The sequence below is a fragment of the Penicillium canariense genome (assembly GCF_028826845.1).
Source record: "Penicillium canariense strain IBT 26290 chromosome Unknown utg000002l_segment0_segment0, whole genome shotgun sequence".
Lineage (NCBI taxonomy): Eukaryota > Fungi > Ascomycota > Eurotiomycetes > Eurotiales > Aspergillaceae > Penicillium > Penicillium canariense.
Window position 1 is genome coordinate 1,783,877 of NW_026622729.1, and position 20,594 is coordinate 1,804,470.

The following is a 20,594-nucleotide window of genomic DNA, read 5'->3' on the forward strand; positions in this document are numbered from 1 at the left end:
GATTGTCGAATTCGAATATGTGGGCCTTCACCCTGAGGCGGTTACTCGATTTCTATTCTTAATGGTTAGCAATCTTTGGAGGGCCAATCTGGCTAATCATTCCTGATCTGGCAGTCTTTAACTCTAAGAAGACACCGAAACCCTGAGCTCAGCTAGGTTCAACTGGGACTTTCCCATTAGTTTGCTTACGCGCAAGCATATCTTGCTCGGGATACACCCATATCTTTTAGCAAGTATGTAGAAGAATATAGGTGTACCCCACACCCGGTACGCCTCAACCCAGTCGGCTGATTTCAACGGTATTCTCAGTCTATACCGTCATTTCCCAGTTCAACCCAATCTATTTCCTTAGCTCCAAGATGAGAGCGACCACATAGTATCGGTGGAGCCGGATGGTGTGGGTTCTGGGGTTGTTGATTCATGACCAAGTACTCTGTTTATCATTATTCTCTTGTATAAAATCAAGTATGATATATGATCGGAAAGACTAAACATACTCGGGGACCCGCTGACATTGATGATGAAGGACAAGATTTTTCAGGAAGCCGGTCCACCTCGGGCTAGCCTAACACGCGTTTCGGCATCATCCCCCCACATTCGGACAAACCCCCTTTCAACAATCGCAGCGCAACCTCAGATCTAACGTATATGTATAAGCATGATTGGCCCAAGCCATTCAAGCAGGGTTTAATCAAGTCGCTTTGGAAGGCAAGACTTTTGATAAAAACAAGCAAGATGTTTGAGTTTGACGTTTACATACCATATTACCTGACATCCAAAATTACTTCCAGCTGCACGCCCGAGGTCGGTGGATTGGCATATTCTGGTCGTCTCGAGGAAGTAGTAGACTATTATCATTAGATGCTTGTTAATGAGGTATAAGTCAAGTTCATCCCATATCAATGTATTACTTTATGAGTATCGCCTGGTCCATGGATGAGAAGGTTGTCTAAGCTAAATGCAAAGGACACTCCAGAAGATGTATCGCGATGCAAGGGGATTATTATTTATTTCCTATTATTGTAAGCAATAGCTACGTTTCTCTGGTAAACCGAACACCATATTGGATTGGCTGACCCAACGGAGCAAGTACAAATTGTATAATGTCAAGATTTATTTCCGTAACTAAAACTAAACTCAGCACTATGAGGCTTTGAAGTCGTCGAAAAAGAATATGGTGGTGATAGTCTGGTGGTCAAGTAATGGACGGTATGTAGGACATGAATTATGCTAGAGATGGAGATAAAGTCTTTCGAAAATCATCCAGTGCGACCAATAATTACGCACAGGTTCTGATGTACTGGCAGCAGGATGGATGACGATGGTGTTGTGGCAGATGGACGACTACTATCATAATATTGGGTTTCTACTCGCCGACCTCACGATCGTCATCCCAGTTGATGAACTGTACCACCTTCCACTTCATTGAAGCAACCCTCATTTGCTTACCCCAAATGTACATAGGAATCGAAAACAGAAGGCACCCACCCGAAATGGCAGCCATCTCACCATAAGCCAGTGCATAGCCTCTTTCGACCCAGACATTGGTATAGAAGGAGAGCAGGTAACCAAAGCAAGCTATTATTCAAGTGTTAACATTTAGCTGCCGAGGTGATTAAACCTATCGATCGCCGACTTACATTTGAAGGCAAGCTGGGTAACAGTAACCTCACCCGCAATGGGGCGGTAAGCATCGATGCAATAGGTGAAAGAGACATTAGTTCCCTGGACGACAGCAAAGGCATCTAGATTGCCCCCAGTTAGTGAGTTTATGATGAATGAGGGCCTCGGGGAAGACTGACTGAAGAACAATCCCAGGGTTGGAACTATCCAGTGCAGTTTGTTCTGAATGCCAACACCGTAGAGAACAAGAGATAGAGGTGATGCTATAATGGTGAGCACGATAGCGGGAAGACGCATCTCTGGCTCACGAATACCGCCATTTCGCTTGGTAAAATAGTCGGCAACCCAATCAGAGAATGGGCCACCGAGCACAATTCCAAAGGCACATCCGAGGAGATTCCCAATAAAGCACAGCCCAATTTGCCACGGCTCCATGCCATAGGTTGCATTAAAGGAGCTGCCAATGTTGGAGGAAATGGCTACTAAGAAGCCAATGGTGACGGACATGACAATGGTTGCCCAGAAGACGGGAGGCAAGATGATCAGACCAAGCGGGCGGACCATCATCCTCCACAAAGGCTCCTCAGTATATTTGCGTCCATTCCACGGCTTCAGATCTTGCAAGTAAGATCGTTTTGGCGGAATAGGGGGCATATGGATCTCATTATGCTCTGTTTGACCGCCAGTAGTCTTTGCTGCCTCGTCGGGTCTGACAACGAGAGGATTGTTGTACCTCTCATATGCGGTCTCGGGAAAAGAAAATATGACGACCAGAAGAGTGGCCCCAACTAATGCAGCGCCAACCCAATAAATTGTTCGCCAGGTGTAGTTGATAACAATCAGACCAGAAATCACAGATCCAAATGCCACACCAGCGGACAGAGCAGCGTTATAAGCGGCCATAAACAACCCACGCTCGTGAAGGTAAAAGATATCGGTAATGGTCAGTGGTGCAAGACATTCACCGGCGCCTCCGGCGAAGCCTAGGAAAAGTCGTGTTACAATCTCCGCTCCGTAGGTTTTAGACAGGCCAGAGCCAATGATCATGAAGAAATAGATCAAAAAGCTTGCAATGTATACCGGCCGACGCCCGTACTTCAACATGACCGGAACCCAGAAGAGGTTACCAACACCCTGCGCCAGAGCACTGTTATTAAAGAAAAAGGCAGCGCGCGCCGGGGTTGTATTGAACGACTGGGCCACACTCAACATGGCTACCGTGGGACCTGCAGCCATGAAATTGCACATAATCATGGCAAAGGCGACAAGGACAGCGATTGAGATCTTGTACCATTTGCTCCTAACAATTGCCCCACGGTCAGCAAGTAGATTCCGGGGGCCTCCGCCCTGTCAATGCGAACATACCATTTCAGCGGGTCATTGGGGTCCAGGGACGGTGAGGGAATGAGAATGATCTCATTCGTGTTGGCATCACGAAGCCGGACGTGTCCTAATGTATGATAATGTTCTGCATCGTAGAAGTGCTCATGGTGAGCGGCAGTTCCTTCCTCCACAATCGCCGCTGTTTTCGCCGATGACTCGGCCATTTTCGTTTATTTTGACCCCGTGGAAGCGTGGAGAGTCGAGACGCAAAAAGGGCCGTTGTGCTTTGGAGCGACTGCCACCTTGGAGCGTCAAACAACTGATGTGATGACTTCCGTCATATAAAGTCTAGAACTTGGCATTCTGAGGGTCCGCCGCAGCTGGGCGAGATGGTGGGGGGATGTGGAGGCGTGGAGCCGAGTTGCTACGACACTAGGATTGACTGCCCACCCTCCTTCCTCCACCTCACAAGCCTTCTCCGTACAATTCATAACCGATAGCTGCTACAAACTAGGCTAAACAGAGTATAGACTCCAGTAGTCTGTGTGACGAAGCAATTCCACTCACTTGTCACCATCTCGCCTCTGAGGTGCAGAATACCGTATGCAGTCCGTATGCTATTCAACTTTCAGCCACATTCGAAGATGGCCAATCATTTAGGTTGTTTCCTTTATGCCAGATTATTAGCTGACGTGGCCATCTGGAAGAAACGCCCTAGGGAGGGGTTGGTGGAAACGCTGGCTTCGGGATGAAGAACGGCCCCTCAAGTTGGTGTTGAATAATAACCTTCGTTTCATAGAGCAGAGCCGACTTGGCACCAGAGTTCAAAAGTCAGGGACCCGATGCATAGCTCTCGGGTCCACATTATGGGACACTGACCAATCTCCATGTCCACGAGAACGTCAAGCTATGTAATCCGAACAATCTGGCATCTCAAAGTTTGAAGCCCCCAAAGCTTTTCAATGGGAGATTTTGGATATTGTCTTTGGGGCTGGCTAAAATACTAATAATTTGGGCAAAAAGATATTCTGAAAGATATTCCCAAAGAGACAGTCAAATCCTGGAGAGTTCCAGGTCATTTGCTCCAAACTTTCGGGGTGCCACTGGACCCGCATAAATGATAATCTTGTACAGGCCGCAGTTGCTTGCTGTAGCAAAGGCTGACTGCAGTGCTCTCTCTCTATCTCTCCTTCCCCCCTCCCGTAGTCAGAGAGTTCTTGAAAGCTCATACCTAACCAGCGGTGAGCGCAAGCCCCTTCCCCGCACCATAGATGTTGGATGAGATGAGGGCGCGCCTTCCAATCAGCCACTGACATGGTCTACATCGGGAAACCACTCAAATACCCCTCTATGCGAGGGCGGAGAAATAACAGTATGATGGCTGGACCCAACAAGCTTATTGGTGCGTGGTAGTGCCCCGACGCATTATGCGGGAGACTGGGACAGCGCTCCCACACCGCCGATTAACTCTCATCTTATCTTGCATCGGGATGGGGAGATTACATAAGGGGCCATTCGCCAACCTTCCTGTCGGTATACCACCTCAAATCATAATTTATTCATGAGGGCGAAGCTCCCTGTGAGTGATATCGTTGCCACGCCAGGACGGAACGGTCCTCACGACGAGGAACACAATGTTAAAGGGGGAAAGAACTAGATGGAACAGGGGCATCTGAGCGCGCGGAGGTGGAAGTTTTGAGGTTTGTCGGAAACCCTAGAGGTCTCCTCGTGGCCTCACTCATGTTTTCCCAACTAGAAACGGCTTGGAGCAGCGACGCATTCAAATAATTGCACTTGCTGGGAAATTGGGCCCGCTCGTTCCTCTCAGTGGAGGTGTTATTCGACCTGCAGCGTGCAAGGAACATCACATACCAGTACTTGATTTCACTTCCAGCAGAGATTTCTGCTGTCTCAGTTATTATGCAGTTTGGGATTACGGTGAACGATGCCATCTGGGTGACAGTTTCCAGCGCTGTTCTTTTCGCACCCAACGTCTCGTCCGTATCTACGGTGAAATGGAAATCTGACAATTCTGGAGATCGGTTGACTTGTGGGTGTGAATATAATCGTACATATCAACTTCGATTTGACCTTCCCATGCTGCACTGTGTTAATATTTTCTAGGGCCTCATAAACACAGCCGCGGGTGTCTTAAACCATGAATCCATGGGGTTTGAATATTGGCATGACCCGGGCCCCTTTGTCCAGGATCTTGGTGTTCCAGGGTCATTAGCCCGCTCTATGGTGCTGGCCAATTTTCTCCAACGCAGTCGACTGAAACTACTCCATGGCCGCTGCGGAGACATACGCCCCTCAAAAGAAACATTCCAGGGCAGCTAAAAGGGTCATTGCTCGCTTTGTTTGATAGTATGTGACCTGCTCATATACGTCCTGGAGCAAGATCTATGACGCAGTCATTTTCCGTTTTTACGCTATCTTCGTTGAGTCCCTCGCATCATCAATGTTTGTGCTGACAAGCGCATGGAGCTCGGGAACTCCACGTACGTGATCCTTCTCACTGTCAACGTTTATTTGTGGTCTGACAATATGTAGCTCTTCTAAGTGGATCTAGAATCCTATATGGACTTGCTCGAACTTCCTTTCGCGTGCGAATTGCTGGGTTGTGCTATACCAGGGCGTTCTCGCAATCGGGGCGTGGACGACCCTTAGCTACGTGTCTTTAGTGCAACCGCCGCGACCGTATTTACGGGGTTACAAGATCTTGTAGCGTGTGCCCAAGCGTGAACCCTCTGCCCGCTCGGTATTGCTCCAGAAGCGGCCGCGTGCCCGGCAACAATTCCTGGAGAGTTGCCCCTACAGACTAGCCAATAGCTCATCATCATCCAAGTGCCGCGCCGCCGTCGTGGGGCAGGTTTCGCCATTTACACCTTTGAAGGCGGCTATGGCTCGTCTTCCCAGGCCGGAGGAGCGCATGATTGACGGGTTCGGGTTGAGCCGTGTCCACTCAGTCAAGCCATTTCCGAGTGTCGGCATCCGGGAGTCGCGGGGAGTGGAGCCATCTCTAGCCCCTGCTACTTCGCACGCTCAAGGGCGCTGCTGAAGAGGTCGGCCAAGAAGCTAAACAGCCAAGGGGGTAAATACTCCGGAGGCGCTTCGGAATGCGGTCATTCTGTTTCTTGGGAGAACACCTTCGCGGGGGAGGCTGCTGTTCGATACCGGCGGATTATTTCTTGATAGTTCGAGAGATCTCCGCTTTGGTAAAGCTGGTTAGTCTGCGTTATCAACTTGAAGCAGGCATCGCCGCCCCACTTTCACCCCACCAACCGATCAACAGCCTCGGCGACTATGAGGTCGATCAGTTCACCAGCCCATTGCCTAGGTGATAATCTTGCCGAAACCAGGATGGGCTGAGGAAATGCGAGACTATGGGGCCCTGCACGCGTCAGCGAGTGAGACACTTATCACTGACGACCAGCCCGTCCAGTCCAGGTCTTCCAAGTGACGATAAGTGGACGATCATCTGGGCGCTAAGCATTCCGTGGTGGTTAGCTGCCGCACAATCTCCGTCATATTCTTGCTTTAGCATCTCCATCATCGGGACTAACTAGGCACGTGTACAATTCATGCGCTCTGCTTTGCGAGTGGCGGAAGATGGCATGTCTTGCCGACATGGCCAGATCTGGCCAGATCAGCTCGTATACAGCCAGCCCAATGCTCGCGGGCTTAAATCAGAGCTGAATTACCCCAGCTTCTCGCTGGACTTGACTTTCTCACTTTCAGACCACTTCATCCTACCTACCGAATCTTCAGAATGACCATCCCGCACTACGGTGTCTGGGCCTGCCAGCCCACCCGCTATACCGCCCAGACGGCGAAGCAGGATCCCAAGTCCCCACATATCACCCTCTACTTCACCGATGACTCCTCCTCCAGCAAAAATCTCTCGGCTGCCGTCAATGTCAAGTCAACGGACAAGGATACCCGTCTGGTCTTTTGGCTAGACCGCAACTTCAGCCACCCGATCACCGAGGAGCTGTCGACGCTCGAGCAAGGCTTCCACCTTGCCCAATCTAACAACTCGGGCAGCTCAACCCGTGAGAGTGACGCTGACGCTCAGAGCCAGAGCCAGCATCACAGCCGTCACCGTCAGATTCGTCGAGAGGATTCTACCCTGCAGGGTCTGGACTTTATCCGTACGCAGGATCTGGTCGATATCGAATCCGGACAGGTCCTCCCGCACGATATTCCCGGCCCCAACAATGACATCCTGGACAGACTCGACCCCATTCTGACCGATGCCATCAACCAGAAGGCGACCGCTTATATCTTCGGATCCTCCTATGGCTCGGGTATCCACGACATTCACATGAACCAGGGCAGTCTGCCCAGTTTTGACAATGGCATTTACGAGGATGGCGCGCTGCTGTTCAAATTCGATGACGGACACTGGGAGGCTGTCTTCCTGGCATTTGCCTCGCAGAAGCTCCCCACCGATGCCCAGGGTGAGGCAGAGTCAAACAGCAAGTCTCTGGCGGATATTCTGGGACAGTAGATAGCAGCTACGAAAATTCTGAAGCAATAATTGAAATTTGAAGCTTTGATACTTTTGCAGTGGTGTGACACCGGCTTGGCCCGTAGCAACGCAAAATACGACGCTTTGCTCAATTACGCGAGCCCTGGGTATCGTTGATCTTTTCTTATGTCGCGGCCAGTGATTGTGATAGGCAACATCGTGAGGCGGCGGGGCTTGAAAGTAGAACACTTTTTTGAAAAAAAAAAATGAAAAAAAAGGTATATTGGCAGAGAAGCTCCGTGAATAGGAACAATCAGATGGTTGTGAGACCTATACTTAGCCCCGCTCATTGAGATCCTTTTGATGTGCCTGTCTGGTCAAATGGAAGCCAGGCATGTCAATGTGTCCGAGACTGAATACTTGGGTGCAGTACGTGCTGGACGTGCTTGACCGTGCTTGACCGTGCTTGGACTTTCTCTGTTTTCACAGATTGTTTGGACTATTGGTTATTTTTAGGCATTGTGGTCATTATGTGATGGAAGTAATTTCGAGACACTTGCCTTGTTATGAATTGTATAATGCAACCTGTTGGGAAACTGGTAGCACTGCTTAATCTGAACCATGAGTGGCACCAGAATTCTGGGCGTACAACTTATATGAGTCAATCATAATTCCACAATCCTCTCTTGGCATTCAACTAGTTGTTTGTCTCTTATCTTACTAAGACACCAATGAAAATAATCACCACCAACTCATATATTTTCCCCGCTATGATCGCATCTGCAGATTGCGGGGAGATCACGTGGCTATCAGCGGTTACCGTCGGCGCGGAGAGACCCCATAGATAAACCCCACGCATTTATCTACTGCGATACCCCTCGAATGCGACTCCCAGGTCATCTCCTTTCCTCTCACTATTCCCGTGAGGTATTTCAGCATGAGCATCTTGCGTGCTGGGGGTAGCATTCCCCGCAGCCTGCGGCCCTGCCGACCCCAGCGTCTTCTCCGCACTGGCTTCCCCATACCGCCCGTTGCGAGCCGCGCCTTTCACCCCGGGCCTTCGCTGTGGGGGATTAAGTCGCAGATTCTGAAGGATGTTGGTGAAGGTAAGTTTCCGGATCTCGATTGTGGCTTTTCTTCGATTCTGTGAGGTGAATTGGTTGCTCATGATGGGCAGGTATCACCGAAGTCCAAATTATACAATGGTATGTGGAGGAAGGGGCACATATTGAGGAGTGGAAGCCGCTCTGCCAGTATCAATCTGATAAAGCGGTTGACGATGTTGGTCTCTCCTAGTGCCCTTGGCTGGTCTTCTGGGTATGAAAATGCTGACACGGGCTCAGATCACATCCCGATACGAAGGTGTTATTAAGAAGCTACACTTTGAGGCAGATGACACGGTCCCTACGGGGAGAGTAAGTCACCATAATCTTCTATTGCCTTGGTCTTTTGCTATGCACTGCTGACTATGCCTCCTAGGCTCTCTGTGATATCGAAGTCGATGACGGGAAATACCCAGACGACAACTCTCCCCACGAGCCAACGCCCGAGCCAGACCTGGCTGCGACAGCCCCAGGGTCTGAGGTCGTAGCTGCAGTTCAAGCCGCCGAATCATCTCAAATTGAGCCTTCGGTACCAGAAGAATCCATCGAGATACCCACGTCGAAACATGCATCCCTTGCAACCCCCGCCGTACGAGGGCTGCTCAAGACTCATAATGTGAATATTTACGAGGTCAGCGGCACCGGCAAGGAAGGACGAGTCCTTAAAGAAGACGTCCTCAAGTTCGTGGAGACCAGAGGCTCTCCCGTAGCATCCATTTTGGCTCCTGATGTATCACCTATCACTCTCGACACTCGGCAGGCAGAGTCCGTGGTGAATCTCACCCCCGTCCAATCCGCCATGTTCAAGACCATGACCAAATCCCTCAATACCCCCCACTTACTCTACGCCGACGAATTGAAAGTCAACGATATCACCGCCATCCGGAAGAAACTTGTCAACGACACTCGTGATCCGAAGAAGATCACCTTCCTGCCTTTCGTTATCAAAGCTGTGTCCCTCGCCCTCGACCAATACCCCATCCTCAACGCGCGCGTCGACACCAGTGACCCCAGCAAACCGACCCTCATCATGCGTGAAAAGCACAACATTGGCATCGCCATGGATACGCCGAAGGGCCTCATCGTCCCCAACATCAAAGATGTGGCCAGCCGGTCCATCCTCGACATTGCCGCCGAGATCTCGCGGCTCAGCGCCCTCGGCAAGGACGGCAAGCTGGGCCCCGCCGATCTCAGCGGAACGACCATCACCGTCTCGAACATCGGGAACATTGGGGGCACGTACGTGGCGCCGGTGATTGTGCCGACAGAGGTAGCTATTCTGGGCATTGGGCGGGCCAGGACGGTCCCCATCTTCGATGAGGCGGGTCAGGTTGCTCGTGGGGAGATGGTGAACTTTAGCTGGAGTGCGGATCATCGGGTTATAGATGGAGCTACGATGGCACGCATGGGGAACCGAGTCCGCGAGTTGATTGAGGCGCCTGAGTTGATGCTTCTGAACTTGAGGTGAATAGAGTCTATAGAGAGAAGGAGAAGTATCAAAGAGACATCGGATGCCAAAGCCATCCCATCAGTCTCGTCATAAACACGGCCGCTTTGGCCGTCATGGAAGATTACATAGGGTTTCCTCCCGCGGAATAGGGTTCGGATTACTCTCGAGCCTCCCCGGGAACTGGAAGTCGACGTCACGTTCAAAGTAGTATACCAAATCAGTGTTTCAGGACCAGAGCTCCCGTCAAATGCATGTTTGAGAATGAAATCAAGTCTATTGGACACATAGACCGTTGCTATGGATGTGCCCTGGTGGTATTGGTGGTATCAAGAGACAAGCACAAGCGCCCACCCAGGGTGGTACGATCACGCCACAGACCCAATGCGAGCCAGATGAAAAGAAGAGAGAGAAAACGCCAATCGCACAAAAGCATAGCCCCAAAATTGTAAATCAACCGTTCCAGTCCCTCTGGGCGGGCCTATTCCAGAGATCACCAAACGCCAAGGACGCCAGATAAAGAAGACGTACTGCCTCGTATGCAAAACTCACGAGTCTATCTGCGCGATCGGAATTCCTTCACAGATATTCCGAGAGCTTCTTCGTCACCGCATCAATCACCTCCTGCTGCACTTGCTCGTGTGAGCCTTCGACATTGATGGTAATGACATCCCACTCGCCCTTTGGCTCTTCCAGCGCCTGGAGCTGGGAGCGGACCATTTCGCTCTTCATGTAGTGGGCCTGACGCTGGGTGACGCGCTGCATCAGCACCTCCTCGCTGAGCTTCAGGTAGACGAAGTGGATCTGGACGGAGGGCGAGCCGTAGGTGGCCACGCGCATGACGTCGCGGTACTTCTGCTTCAGGGCAGAGCAGGCGACGACGACACCGGCAGGCGGGCGGAAATCGTTGGCCTCGGAGGGGGAGAGGGCGTCGATGGCGGCTTTTCGCAGGGAGATGAGCCAGTCCCAGCGGTCTTCGTCGGTGAGGGGAATGCCGTTGCCCATTTTGGCTTTGTTGGATGCGGAGTGGTACTGTACCGATTGGCGCGTTAGTTCGGTGGGTTTGGGTCTCGGGTTCTGCGGGGTTGTTTTCGTCCAGGGTGGTCAACATACATCATCGCCTTCTAGAAAGGGTAACCCCAGCTCCTTGCGCAGTCCATTGCCCACGGTGCTCTTTCCACTACCGGCGGGGCCTGTGACGACCCAAATATGCTGGACGTGCGCCGGTTTGGGGCGCTTCTCATGGACCAGGGTGGACGGGTTCGAGGAGGAGCCGGGATTGGACTCGAGATCAGGCATGATGTGGGCCGTGCTCACAGACACGGACGGCGGATCTACGGCAGATGTGTGCAGAGGCTGAGGCCGTTCCCCGGCGGAGAGCATGATGCTGAAGGCACCAAGAATGCGATATGGCTTTCGCGTAGCTAAGTCAACGGGGAATTTGCCGTTCCGGGGAAATTGGCCGGGGCAGGATGACGATATGACGCGGTGATACGCGGAATGGGGTGGGCGCTGATTCCGGAGAGATTGGTTCTATAGAAGAGGTCCTCAATAAGCCCGAGACGAGTCCGACGAGCGGTCTTTCTTTGACGAGCCTGGATTGCGCGCGAGGGCCAGGGAGGAAAAAATGAAGTCGCGCGACAGCCGGCGAGAATGGCCTGCGGTTTTAACTATGACGGTGGGTCGGGGGAAGAAGAAGAAACCAGAAGCCGAGTGGGGGACTGCAGGCGGGCCGGCGGGTGAGTCCGTTCATTGGCTGTGCTGCAGGGCCCTCATTACCCGAGTGGAGGAGTGGGAATGCGCAGTGTGGGATGAAGTCTCCAGCCTGTCGGGCGATTGATCGACCAGCGCCGGCCACGATCCCACACCGGTCTGTTCTTGGAGATCAACTTTTTCGAGCTGGCTCAGGGGGATCTCGCAGCCCTGGCTGGCGGCGACTCGGCTGTGTCCGGTGTTCGGAGTGTCCGGCATGATGTCACTGGGGGAGCGTAAGAGGCGTGTAATGGCCAGTACGCAACCCCCACGCTAGTGGAACGCCGCTGCTTTAGGTGCGAAGAACATGGCGGCTCCATTTCAGTAGACGCCAGACTGCTGGTCACTTGGACGTGCTGCATAATGACTTCAGCAATACGGCAAAAGGTCCACCAGGTGATGGACAGATGGACAGAACCCATTCCCAGACCTTTCCCAAGAGACAAGGCTGACCCGACCGGAACCGGTGGTATACTTCCCCGGCTGCATCCTACACGTCTCTCCCCGTGTATGGACATAGCCGGGAGATGTGCTCCCCTGCGGCTGCCATCCTTAACAGAATACGAGTTAGTTGGGAAACGAACTGGCTGCGGGTAATCCGACTGGACACTGCAACAGGGAGAACTGCACTCCAATCACACCGACTCGGGTTCGGGCCCGGCGGTGCCTGGTTCGCGCGTGATCGATTTCCCGCGAGGCCAACCCATGTCAAGTGATCGTTCACCAGGCTGATATCCCATTTGGCGGCGGAAACCCGGGGAACCTGCCGGCAGGGGCGGTTATCTCACCAGGGGGAAGTTGTCCTCGCCGCTGGCCTGACGGGCTGCGGAAGCAGAACCCGGTGCCCCGATAGGCTTCACCTTGCAGAAAGACGGTCCGAAGGCAGTCCACCTTCGGACTGTGTGGAAGTGAAATGCGCTGGGTTCCCATTGGATCTAATGCCTAGCTGTTTAATTTAGTAACGATCATATGTTTGTGAAAGACCGATTAGCGTCCTGATATTGTTGTCGTAGCTGCCTAATAGCTGAAGTGAACCTCCAGGAAGATCAAGAGAGTGGCGGCGATGCTTGTAAGATCCACACACTGCGGTCCGTGGCACAAAGGGAGCCCCTCCGTCACTTTCAAATCGTGAACCTGTTGACTGACGTCTTGTTGCGTCCTTTTTCGCTGGCGGACAGCTGCCTGCGGGGGGATGGTTACATAAGCAGCAAGGCCACGTTCGGGATCACCGAGTGAGCTCCATTCCGAGCACCTCTCGCGCTACACACGATGGCTTCCCTCTTCTTCTCCGCCCCGGTCGATATCGACGTCGTCCTTGAGGACCCCGATGAGCGCCAGACTGTCGATGTCAAGCTCGACAAGGGCCACCGCGAGCGCGTCCCCGTGTACATGGACGGCGAGTCGGTCAAGGGCGCCGTGACGATTCGACCCAAGGATGGCAAGCGATTGGAGCACACAGGCATCAAGGTGCAATTTATCGGCACGATTGGTACGTGGGCAGCTCCTCGGGGGCCCAGAGGGTAGTGCACCGAGACTAACGGAGCTGGACGTCTAGAGATGTTCTACGACCGAGGCAATCACTACGAGTTCCTATCGCTGGTTCAAGAGCTGGCCGCTCCGGGCGACCTGTTGCACCCGCAGACCTTCCCCTTCAACTTCAAGAACGTCGAGAAGCAATACGAGTCATACAATGGAATCAATGTGAAGCTGCGCTACTTTGTGCGCGCCACCGTCTCGCGACGCATGCCCGACGTCGTCCGCGAGAAGGACCTGTGGGTGTACTCGTATCGTATGCCGCCAGAGACCAACAGCCCGATCAAGATGGACGTCGGAATCGAGGACTGCCTGCATATCGAGTTCGAATACTCCAAATCCAAGTACCACCTCAAGGATGTGATTGTCGGTCGGATCTACTTCTTGCTCGTGCGGCTCAAGATCAAGCACATGGAGCTGTCGATCATTCGGCGGGAGACGACTGGGTCACCTCCAAACCAATATAATGAGAGCGAAACGTTGGTACGCTTTGAGGTATGTGATTAGGCCCATTCGGCTCTCCTGTTGGGAGAAGGATTTGGTGGATTTTAGGTCATGGGAAATGGGCTGACCAAACTTTCTAGATCATGGATGGATCACCTTCGAGAGGTCAGTGGCTCCTGTCTGCCTTATCGTCCAACGTTCCCCATCATGATCGTGGATACGATTTCCCAATGGGGTTGGAAACAACTGTAGCCATCAAGATGCTAACTAGTGACAGGTGAAACCATCCCCATTCGTCTCTTCCTGGGCGGTTTCGACTTGACTCCCACATTCCGCGATGTGAACAAGAAATACTCGACAAGATACTACCTCAGCCTGGTGCTGATTGACGAAGGTGTGTTGTGACTCTCATCGCCAATGCCCCGTCCTTCCCTGCCTCTGTTCGACGGAGAAGATTAGCCACTCGATTGCCAAGGCACATGTCAATGATACGGCCCGTTGGGAACATGGAAAGCCAAGCTGGGTGATATCAATCTTACCAATACCCGTCGGCAATTGATACGAGCCGGCCGGTTCGGCTGGAAATCCCACGCGTTTTGCGCAGTTCCCGACTGTGCCGTCTCGCCCACCCCCACGCTAAACCGGTCTGGGCAATTCGCGCCCCCACTAGAGCAGAGCGACACTACTGTTTTGTGTGAAACTTACTTCATGGAATCTTTCCACTGACGCTTTGCTTTTGGATTAGATGCGCGCCGTTACTTTAAGCAATCCGAGATTGCGCTCTTCCGACAAGCGCCCGAGATTGCCGCGACGCCGCAGATCGCCCAGCAGCAGCAAATCCAGCAACAGGTCCTCCTCCAGCAGCAGCAGGCGATTCTGCCCCCTGGATCCGCGACGGCTGGTCCGGGCCGTGGCACGCCTGCGGCCGCCTCGATGCCGACCGCATGATCTTTCTGTTGAGGTTGATGCCACTGCAACCTGTGTTTCCGGGAGCCGCGACGTGAAGGGGATCTTGAGCTTGTTTCCCTCTTCTATACCCACATCAGTCTTCTTTTCACGTACTCCCTTGCTACTGCCTCTCTACCCCCTTACGCTTCTATCTTCGTGTGCCTACTCATTGGCTCCTCTCACAGTCATGTCACGATATCACTCTGTAGTCTACCATTCTCGTTCTATCATCTTCGCATTCTCAATGGGACAAGCAGTCCGTTCAAAACACTTCAATTCTTGCAAAAAAAAACGGCCTTCTCCGTGACGCCTGTCTATCGGGAAGAAATTAGATACATGGGAAAAAATACATGTCTTAGGCTTAAGATCCTCATGCAAGGGCCAGGGCCTCAAATCATTCATATTGACCGATTTCCTGTAGAACCTTGCCGAGCGCCTGTAGGACCTGTCCGTCATCTCGCTCTTTGCCAGCGACTTGGATTGCCTTGACGACGAGCGGGTACAGCCATTCGAGATGCTTGCGTGGGTGATGCGCAGAGGAATCATCACCTGAGGACCAGACTGTCTGGATGGACGGCGGGTCCGGTACTGCAGCCGGCTCGCTCCGCAGCTGCACCATGTGTAGGAGAAGATGAAGCAGAGCCTTGCGCGCAGGCGTAGGCTGGGGCATCAGACCGCGGAGAGGCTGATCCGCAATATAAGCCTTGAGCGAGAGAGCACAGCGGAGAAGTAGGTAGGGAGAGATCGAGCGAGCCAGGAGCGTCCGAGGGCATTGCTTCGACTCATCGGATCCTGGGCATTCCGCAAGCTCGAAGAGAGTATCCATGAGAGCATACGCTATCTTCGGGCGCAGTGTTGGCGGTGGGTCGAAGGTTCGTCCGGAGCGTATTTTATAGAAGTCCTGTAGAGGAGCCTTCTCGATCGAACTGGGGGGCAGGTCAAAGCGCTGTGGCGGGTAAATGAACGAGGAGTGGAAGAGAGCAACGCCAAAGTCCCGGCGGACAGAATCTGGGATGGCAGATGCACCAAGCGAGGGAAGGACAAGTGTCTTGAGACGGGTAAATGATGCAATGTCGAAAGCCTCGTCGGCCACGATCCGAGCGTTGGGTAGCTGCTGGGTCTGGAACCCGCTAGCAGAGACGATGCCGTGAGTAATAACAACCACGCACTGCCAAAAGCGTTCGATCTCAGACTCGTTGGCGTCATGATATTGTTTTTCGACGTAGGGGACTGCGACTTGGAGAACATTTAAGGACGCAGTGGAGGCTTTCTGCCACAGATAAGGTTCACGATCTTTTCCTTGCCATGTGTATTTTTGCGTGATCAACGCTCCGAACCGATCAAGGACGGAGGCTAGAGCACCACTCGTGAAGATATCCTGCTTGATACCGAAGTCGGCAATGTACCAGCTGATCAGCTCAATGGTGTTTTTCGAGAAGGCGACAAATGCTGGTCTCCTGGAGTCGTGGCCAGGGCTCCACTTAGATAAAGCTGAATCGGACAGATCCGCGAGGCACGAGAGAATTGCAGCCTGAGATGCTTCTTTCTCCACACAAAGGGTTTTGAAATGATCAATAACCAGAGCTTGAAGGGGGGAAGGACGGTCGATATCTGGAGAGTACGGTGGAGATACCGAGTTCCACACAAGCAGACGCAGGTGCTGAAGCACCTTCTCAATATTTTCCGCGCTCAAGTGGTCTTTGTATAGGCGGTAGACCTGCTCGAAGCTTTGCATGTAGGCCAGGGCAGCAGCTTGATTTGGTTGGTCGAGGTCAAGAGTACTTTCATCATTTGCAGGATGACCGTTTGCCCAAAGGTCCCATGCGCATTCTCGCGCCTTTTTACTAAGACCGTTTGGAGATTGCACTCGAACCAGAATGGACGAAAGGCTAGCAAATGTTGCCTCGCTAAACTCCAAAAGACGCATATCAACCAACGCCTGAAGGTACTTGAGAAGGCGGGTCCAGGATTGGTCGAACTTCTCATCGCTCACGATAGCTGCAAAGAAATTCGTGATCAGACTTGAAACACCCTTGATCATCACCACTGTTGTATCCACCCAGGACTTGAAGTCATTTTGAGTAGATTGTTGCTTCTTGGCTTGATGCAAGGTGCGTTCAATATCTTCTACCATCACGAACAAGACCCTATTCAAGCAAAGTCGCCACGCCTTCGGAGAAAGCTGCTGTCCATAGGCGTCGAAGATTCTCAGGAGAGTGTGAATCGCACTATTCCGAATTTCAGGCCTGATGTCCGTGGTGATTCCGACTATACGGAGGAGCAGCAGAAGCCAGAGAGAATTTCTCGAGACAGACCGATTTTCATCGCATGTAAGTCTGCCCAAATCCTCCTCGCTGACAGAAGCATCAACATGGCTCTCAATTGAGAACTCCTCGATCTGTCCTTGAAGGAAATCGGACACGTTCCAGAAGAAGGATGTGGTTGAAAGTGAGATATTGAAGTCCTGTGTTTGGGAGGCAAAACTAGAAAATGAGTTCACCAGGCCAAGCAGACAGGGAGCCGGGAGCAAAGAGAGGAAGTCAGAGGCAACAAGGTGCAAAGACTTGTAGGCAGCGCGGACTAGACGTGGACCACCTGGAAGAGCAGACCTCCTGCGTTCAGTCGGGGTGGCAGGCTGATCACAGGTTTCTGGCTTGGCTAGACCTTGGAATGCCCCGGATATCAGGTCGAATATGAGGCTCCATCCGTCCACAAATGTCTCCGCATATTGCTCGAGAATGTTTTGGAGAATCTCCAGGCTCTGCTCATGAATCTCGATCACAGTGATCGGAAGCGAGTTTGCTGTCACCAGATCAGATGAATAGAGCGTCGCCACCTGATCCTTGAGCGTCTGCAGGTTTCTTGACTGCAACTTGTTCCGAGTCTCATCATCATCGCCTTCCCTTGGCTTCATCGTCAGAAAGACCAATGAATTGAGGAATCCACTAGCTTGCAGTCGGAGGTTGGGACTGACTGCAGGGTTCGCAGATGTGGAAATAAGGCTTCTGGTCAGAACCTGCCATCCCACAAGGTTTTCTTCGACCAGTGATGAAAGTCTCTCAATATTCGCCCTAGCTAGCTCGTTCCCCTTTTCCAGTACGAACTTGAGCTCTTCGTCTTGCATTCTTGATTTACCGACGGTGTGCGACACACGTCGAGCATTTTGATGCATACGCCCAGATTTTCGCGAGGACTGTGGGGAGCGGGGCATTTCAGATACCTCTTGGGCTGGTTCCCGTTGGTTGTCCTGCTGAGTGAAGGCAGAAAGGTTCAACAGAGCAAGCAAAATTTCTTGGAAAGAGGCACTGGGATAGTCGCTGGTGCTTTCGAACATCTTCGCGGAAGCCGTCTGCACTGCAATCACCTCCGTTCCGAGGTTTGCGGTCGGGATATCATTGCCAGAAATCATTGTAGTTTCCCCTGAACCACTAGCTGATTTCACCATTGTGCTGGAGGATATCCCGATCACCAGTCCATTGTATTGTAGTGTCTCAAGCAGGATGGACCAGGCCGGCTGATCCAAAGTTGGCCCCAATGCGATTCCAAGGTTGAGCAAAGCTCGCAGACACAAGAGGTTTCTTGTGCTCAAAGACAATGGAGTGGCCTCCGCTGCTGATGAGCCAGCGGACTCCCCAGAAAGCAAATTTGACCGAGCCAGATCTGTACTCTTGCGATTCTTCTGAGTGCTATCGTTGAACTGCGGGCCACCTCCAGATGGCGTAGCAAGGGTTTGCATCTTGGTGCCACCTGTACTCGCGGGCATGGCAGCTTTTCCGAGGGTGGTGAGAAACGCATCACGAGGCACTGACAGCCTCAGAAGACCCGCTACGTGGGCCAACTTCTGAAATGCTCGAACGAGATTGTGGTAGTATTCGTCGTCCAAAGAAGCATGCAGGAATGTAGAGCAAGCCGCGAGAACAGCCGGCCAGCAGTCATCAATGATTCCAGCACATGTTTTGATTGCCGAATACTGACCGTGAGCTTGCAGATCAAGAGGGTTGATCGGGACGGAAGGCTTCTGAGACTGAGATGAGGACTGTGCCGACCAAATGTCGGGAGATTGGAAATCCTGAGAGGATCGGGCAGAATCAGGTCCTTGGTCTGGACTTATAAGGCGATTCTTTTTCTTTGATTTCAAATCCGGAACGGTGAGAGGCAGGATGAACTTGGCAAGGCCCTCCGCGAAACTGCTGATACAGTTTAGAACAAGGCTATAGATATAAGTTTCTGGTGGAAGCGGTGGATCGGTTTTATCGAGGAGCTCTATGTAGGGCGTCCGCACCACACTCCACTGGCTGCTGATGCCGGGTACTCTGGTCTCAGCCGGAGGGCCAGTAGATCCAATAACGCCAGCCACACCACCAGTCTCGAGAGCAATCTGGTCTTCTGTTGCAGATCTTGTATGTTCCGCTCGCAGCGGTATTGTTGACTGGTTGCTGACTCCGATCAAAGTGGGCTTTTCTGAGGCCAAGCGGACAAGAGATGCCATATGATCTCTTAGGACATTCTTCCGGCGTTCGTCTGCATCGTACAGCGAGTAGATCAGTCGGACCACTCCAGGCTCGGCGTAGAGGCCCCGGAAAACTTCCATACACAACACCCGTTTCCAGGGTGCATTTCCATCCGGCTCAAGCAGATGAGTCAACAGACCGAATGCCATCTCGCACTCAGCGGTCAAAAGAGACATATGGCGTTTCAGCAGCACAATTAGAATGCGAGCAACACGAACGGTCTGAGAGAAGGAATGCCTTTCAGACAGATATCGTACCGTTAAAGGGAGCAGACGAACTCGCAGGACTTGCGACAGCTCTGGATGTCCCACAAATAGGCGGCCACTGTTTAGGAGAATACTTTCAATTAGTTCCAAAACGAACGTCGGGGACAAAATCCTCGTGCGCAGGAATTGTAATTGCTCGCCATCGATGAGACGACAGAGATCATCCAGAACCTGGGAAGAAAAGTCAGCTTCAATGACCACTAATCATATGGAGAGAAACTGACCTGTAAAGCATCATAAGCAAATTTTGCCACCTCCACTGGGTGGCCGTCGACCGTGACGGTTGTGAATAATTTGGCATCATTCGGCAGCTCTTTGATCGAGTTAGTCACGGCATATTACAAACTGTTTAACCATTTCACGACTCACTGTCTTCATTTGATACTCTTTCAAAAGTCGAGACAACCAGTTGCTGGAGGGTAGCAGCTGCGGTGCTGCTGACTGCCATTGTCTTGCTTGCTTGCAAAGTTGCACATATCTCCAAAGTATTTGCCAGGAGTTCTCCACTTAGATCATTGGAATAAAACTGCAAAAGTGAAGGTAACGATTGCAGAATCTTCAGTTGAATATCAAGACCTATGCAATGTTAGTCAACTCTGATCATCAGTCAGTTCAGCCGACTACGACATACTCAAGCCCGTCGTCTCCTTCAAGCCAGCGAGAACATCCTTCAGGCGATGGGATGGCAATGACCGAGATGCGATCAACCTTTGCAAGCAAATCACACCGATTCCCGCCAACTTCGCGTGCCGCGTATGGCACGCAATGATGAACGGCTCGATGAATGTTGGTTTACGAACAAGGTCTATTTTGTTTCTTAGTCATCGTGTAGCTCTATCATCACGATGAAAAACATACCTGCTGATATCTGGGCTTCAGAAGTGGAGGGTAAAGCCTTTAGCTCATTGAGCGACTGTTCGGCTGCCTGGGTGTTCTAGTCAGGGTCTGAATCGGGCAATGTCCGGCAAGAGATGAACCAACATTTCGTAGATCGGAGTTCTTTCGTCGAGACTCTTGAATGAGACTTGCGAGCTCGGTCTGCAAGAATTGGGAGGACATTTCCAACACAAAGCGGCTACATTCAACGCATGGCCGATGCCGCTATCCCAGAGGCCGAAGGTCCGGGATGTCAATAATCAGTGAGCTTTTGATCGCGAGTAAATGAGCTGG

At 52.0% G+C, this 20,594-nt stretch overlaps 6 protein-coding genes across 6 annotated transcripts; 3 read left to right on the top strand and 3 right to left on the bottom strand.

The window, feature by feature from the left end:
- Window positions 1-1,366: 1,366 nt before the first annotated feature.
- On the bottom strand, window positions 1,367-3,170 carry N7482_003856 (putative MFS transporter; the record flags this gene model as incomplete). Its single annotated transcript, XM_056685981.1, has 4 exons — window positions 1,367-1,578; window positions 1,641-1,745; window positions 1,803-2,923; window positions 2,989-3,170. The coding sequence occupies 4 exons, from the start codon at window positions 3,168-3,170 to the stop codon at window positions 1,367-1,369; spliced, it is 1,620 nt and encodes a 539-aa protein (XP_056544723.1).
- Window positions 3,171-6,718: 3,548 nt separating this feature from the next.
- On the top strand, window positions 6,719-7,459 carry N7482_003857 (uncharacterized protein; the record flags this gene model as incomplete). Its single annotated transcript, XM_056685982.1, has 1 exon — window positions 6,719-7,459. The coding sequence occupies one exon, from the start codon at window positions 6,719-6,721 to the stop codon at window positions 7,457-7,459; it is 741 nt and encodes a 246-aa protein (XP_056544724.1).
- Window positions 7,460-8,357: 898 nt separating this feature from the next.
- Window positions 8,358-9,991, top strand: N7482_003858 (uncharacterized protein; the record flags this gene model as incomplete). The annotated part of the gene is made up of 4 exons (XM_056685983.1): window positions 8,358-8,526; window positions 8,598-8,701; window positions 8,764-8,835; window positions 8,900-9,991. The coding sequence occupies 4 exons, from the start codon at window positions 8,358-8,360 to the stop codon at window positions 9,989-9,991; spliced, it is 1,437 nt and encodes a 478-aa protein (XP_056544725.1).
- Window positions 9,992-10,549: 558 nt separating this feature from the next.
- On the bottom strand, window positions 10,550-11,353 carry N7482_003859 (gluconokinase; the record flags this gene model as incomplete). Its single annotated transcript, XM_056685984.1, has 2 exons — window positions 10,550-11,002; window positions 11,084-11,353. The coding sequence occupies 2 exons, from the start codon at window positions 11,351-11,353 to the stop codon at window positions 10,550-10,552; spliced, it is 723 nt and encodes a 240-aa protein (XP_056544726.1).
- A 1,638-nt stretch (window positions 11,354-12,991) lies between these two features.
- Window positions 12,992-14,647, top strand: N7482_003860 (vacuolar protein sorting-associated protein 26; the record flags this gene model as incomplete). The annotated part of the gene is made up of 5 exons (XM_056685985.1): window positions 12,992-13,211; window positions 13,278-13,750; window positions 13,840-13,864; window positions 13,977-14,093; window positions 14,445-14,647. 5 exons carry the CDS (start codon window positions 12,992-12,994, stop codon window positions 14,645-14,647), a joined length of 1,038 nt encoding a protein of 345 aa, XP_056544727.1.
- Window positions 14,648-15,041: 394 nt separating this feature from the next.
- On the bottom strand, window positions 15,042-20,483 carry N7482_003861 (uncharacterized protein; the record flags this gene model as incomplete). The annotated part of the gene is made up of 6 exons (XM_056685986.1): window positions 15,042-19,595; window positions 19,649-19,737; window positions 19,794-20,000; window positions 20,056-20,229; window positions 20,283-20,349; window positions 20,406-20,483. The coding sequence occupies 6 exons, from the start codon at window positions 20,481-20,483 to the stop codon at window positions 15,042-15,044; spliced, it is 5,169 nt and encodes a 1,722-aa protein (XP_056544728.1).
- Between the last annotated feature and the right edge of the window lie 111 nt (window positions 20,484-20,594).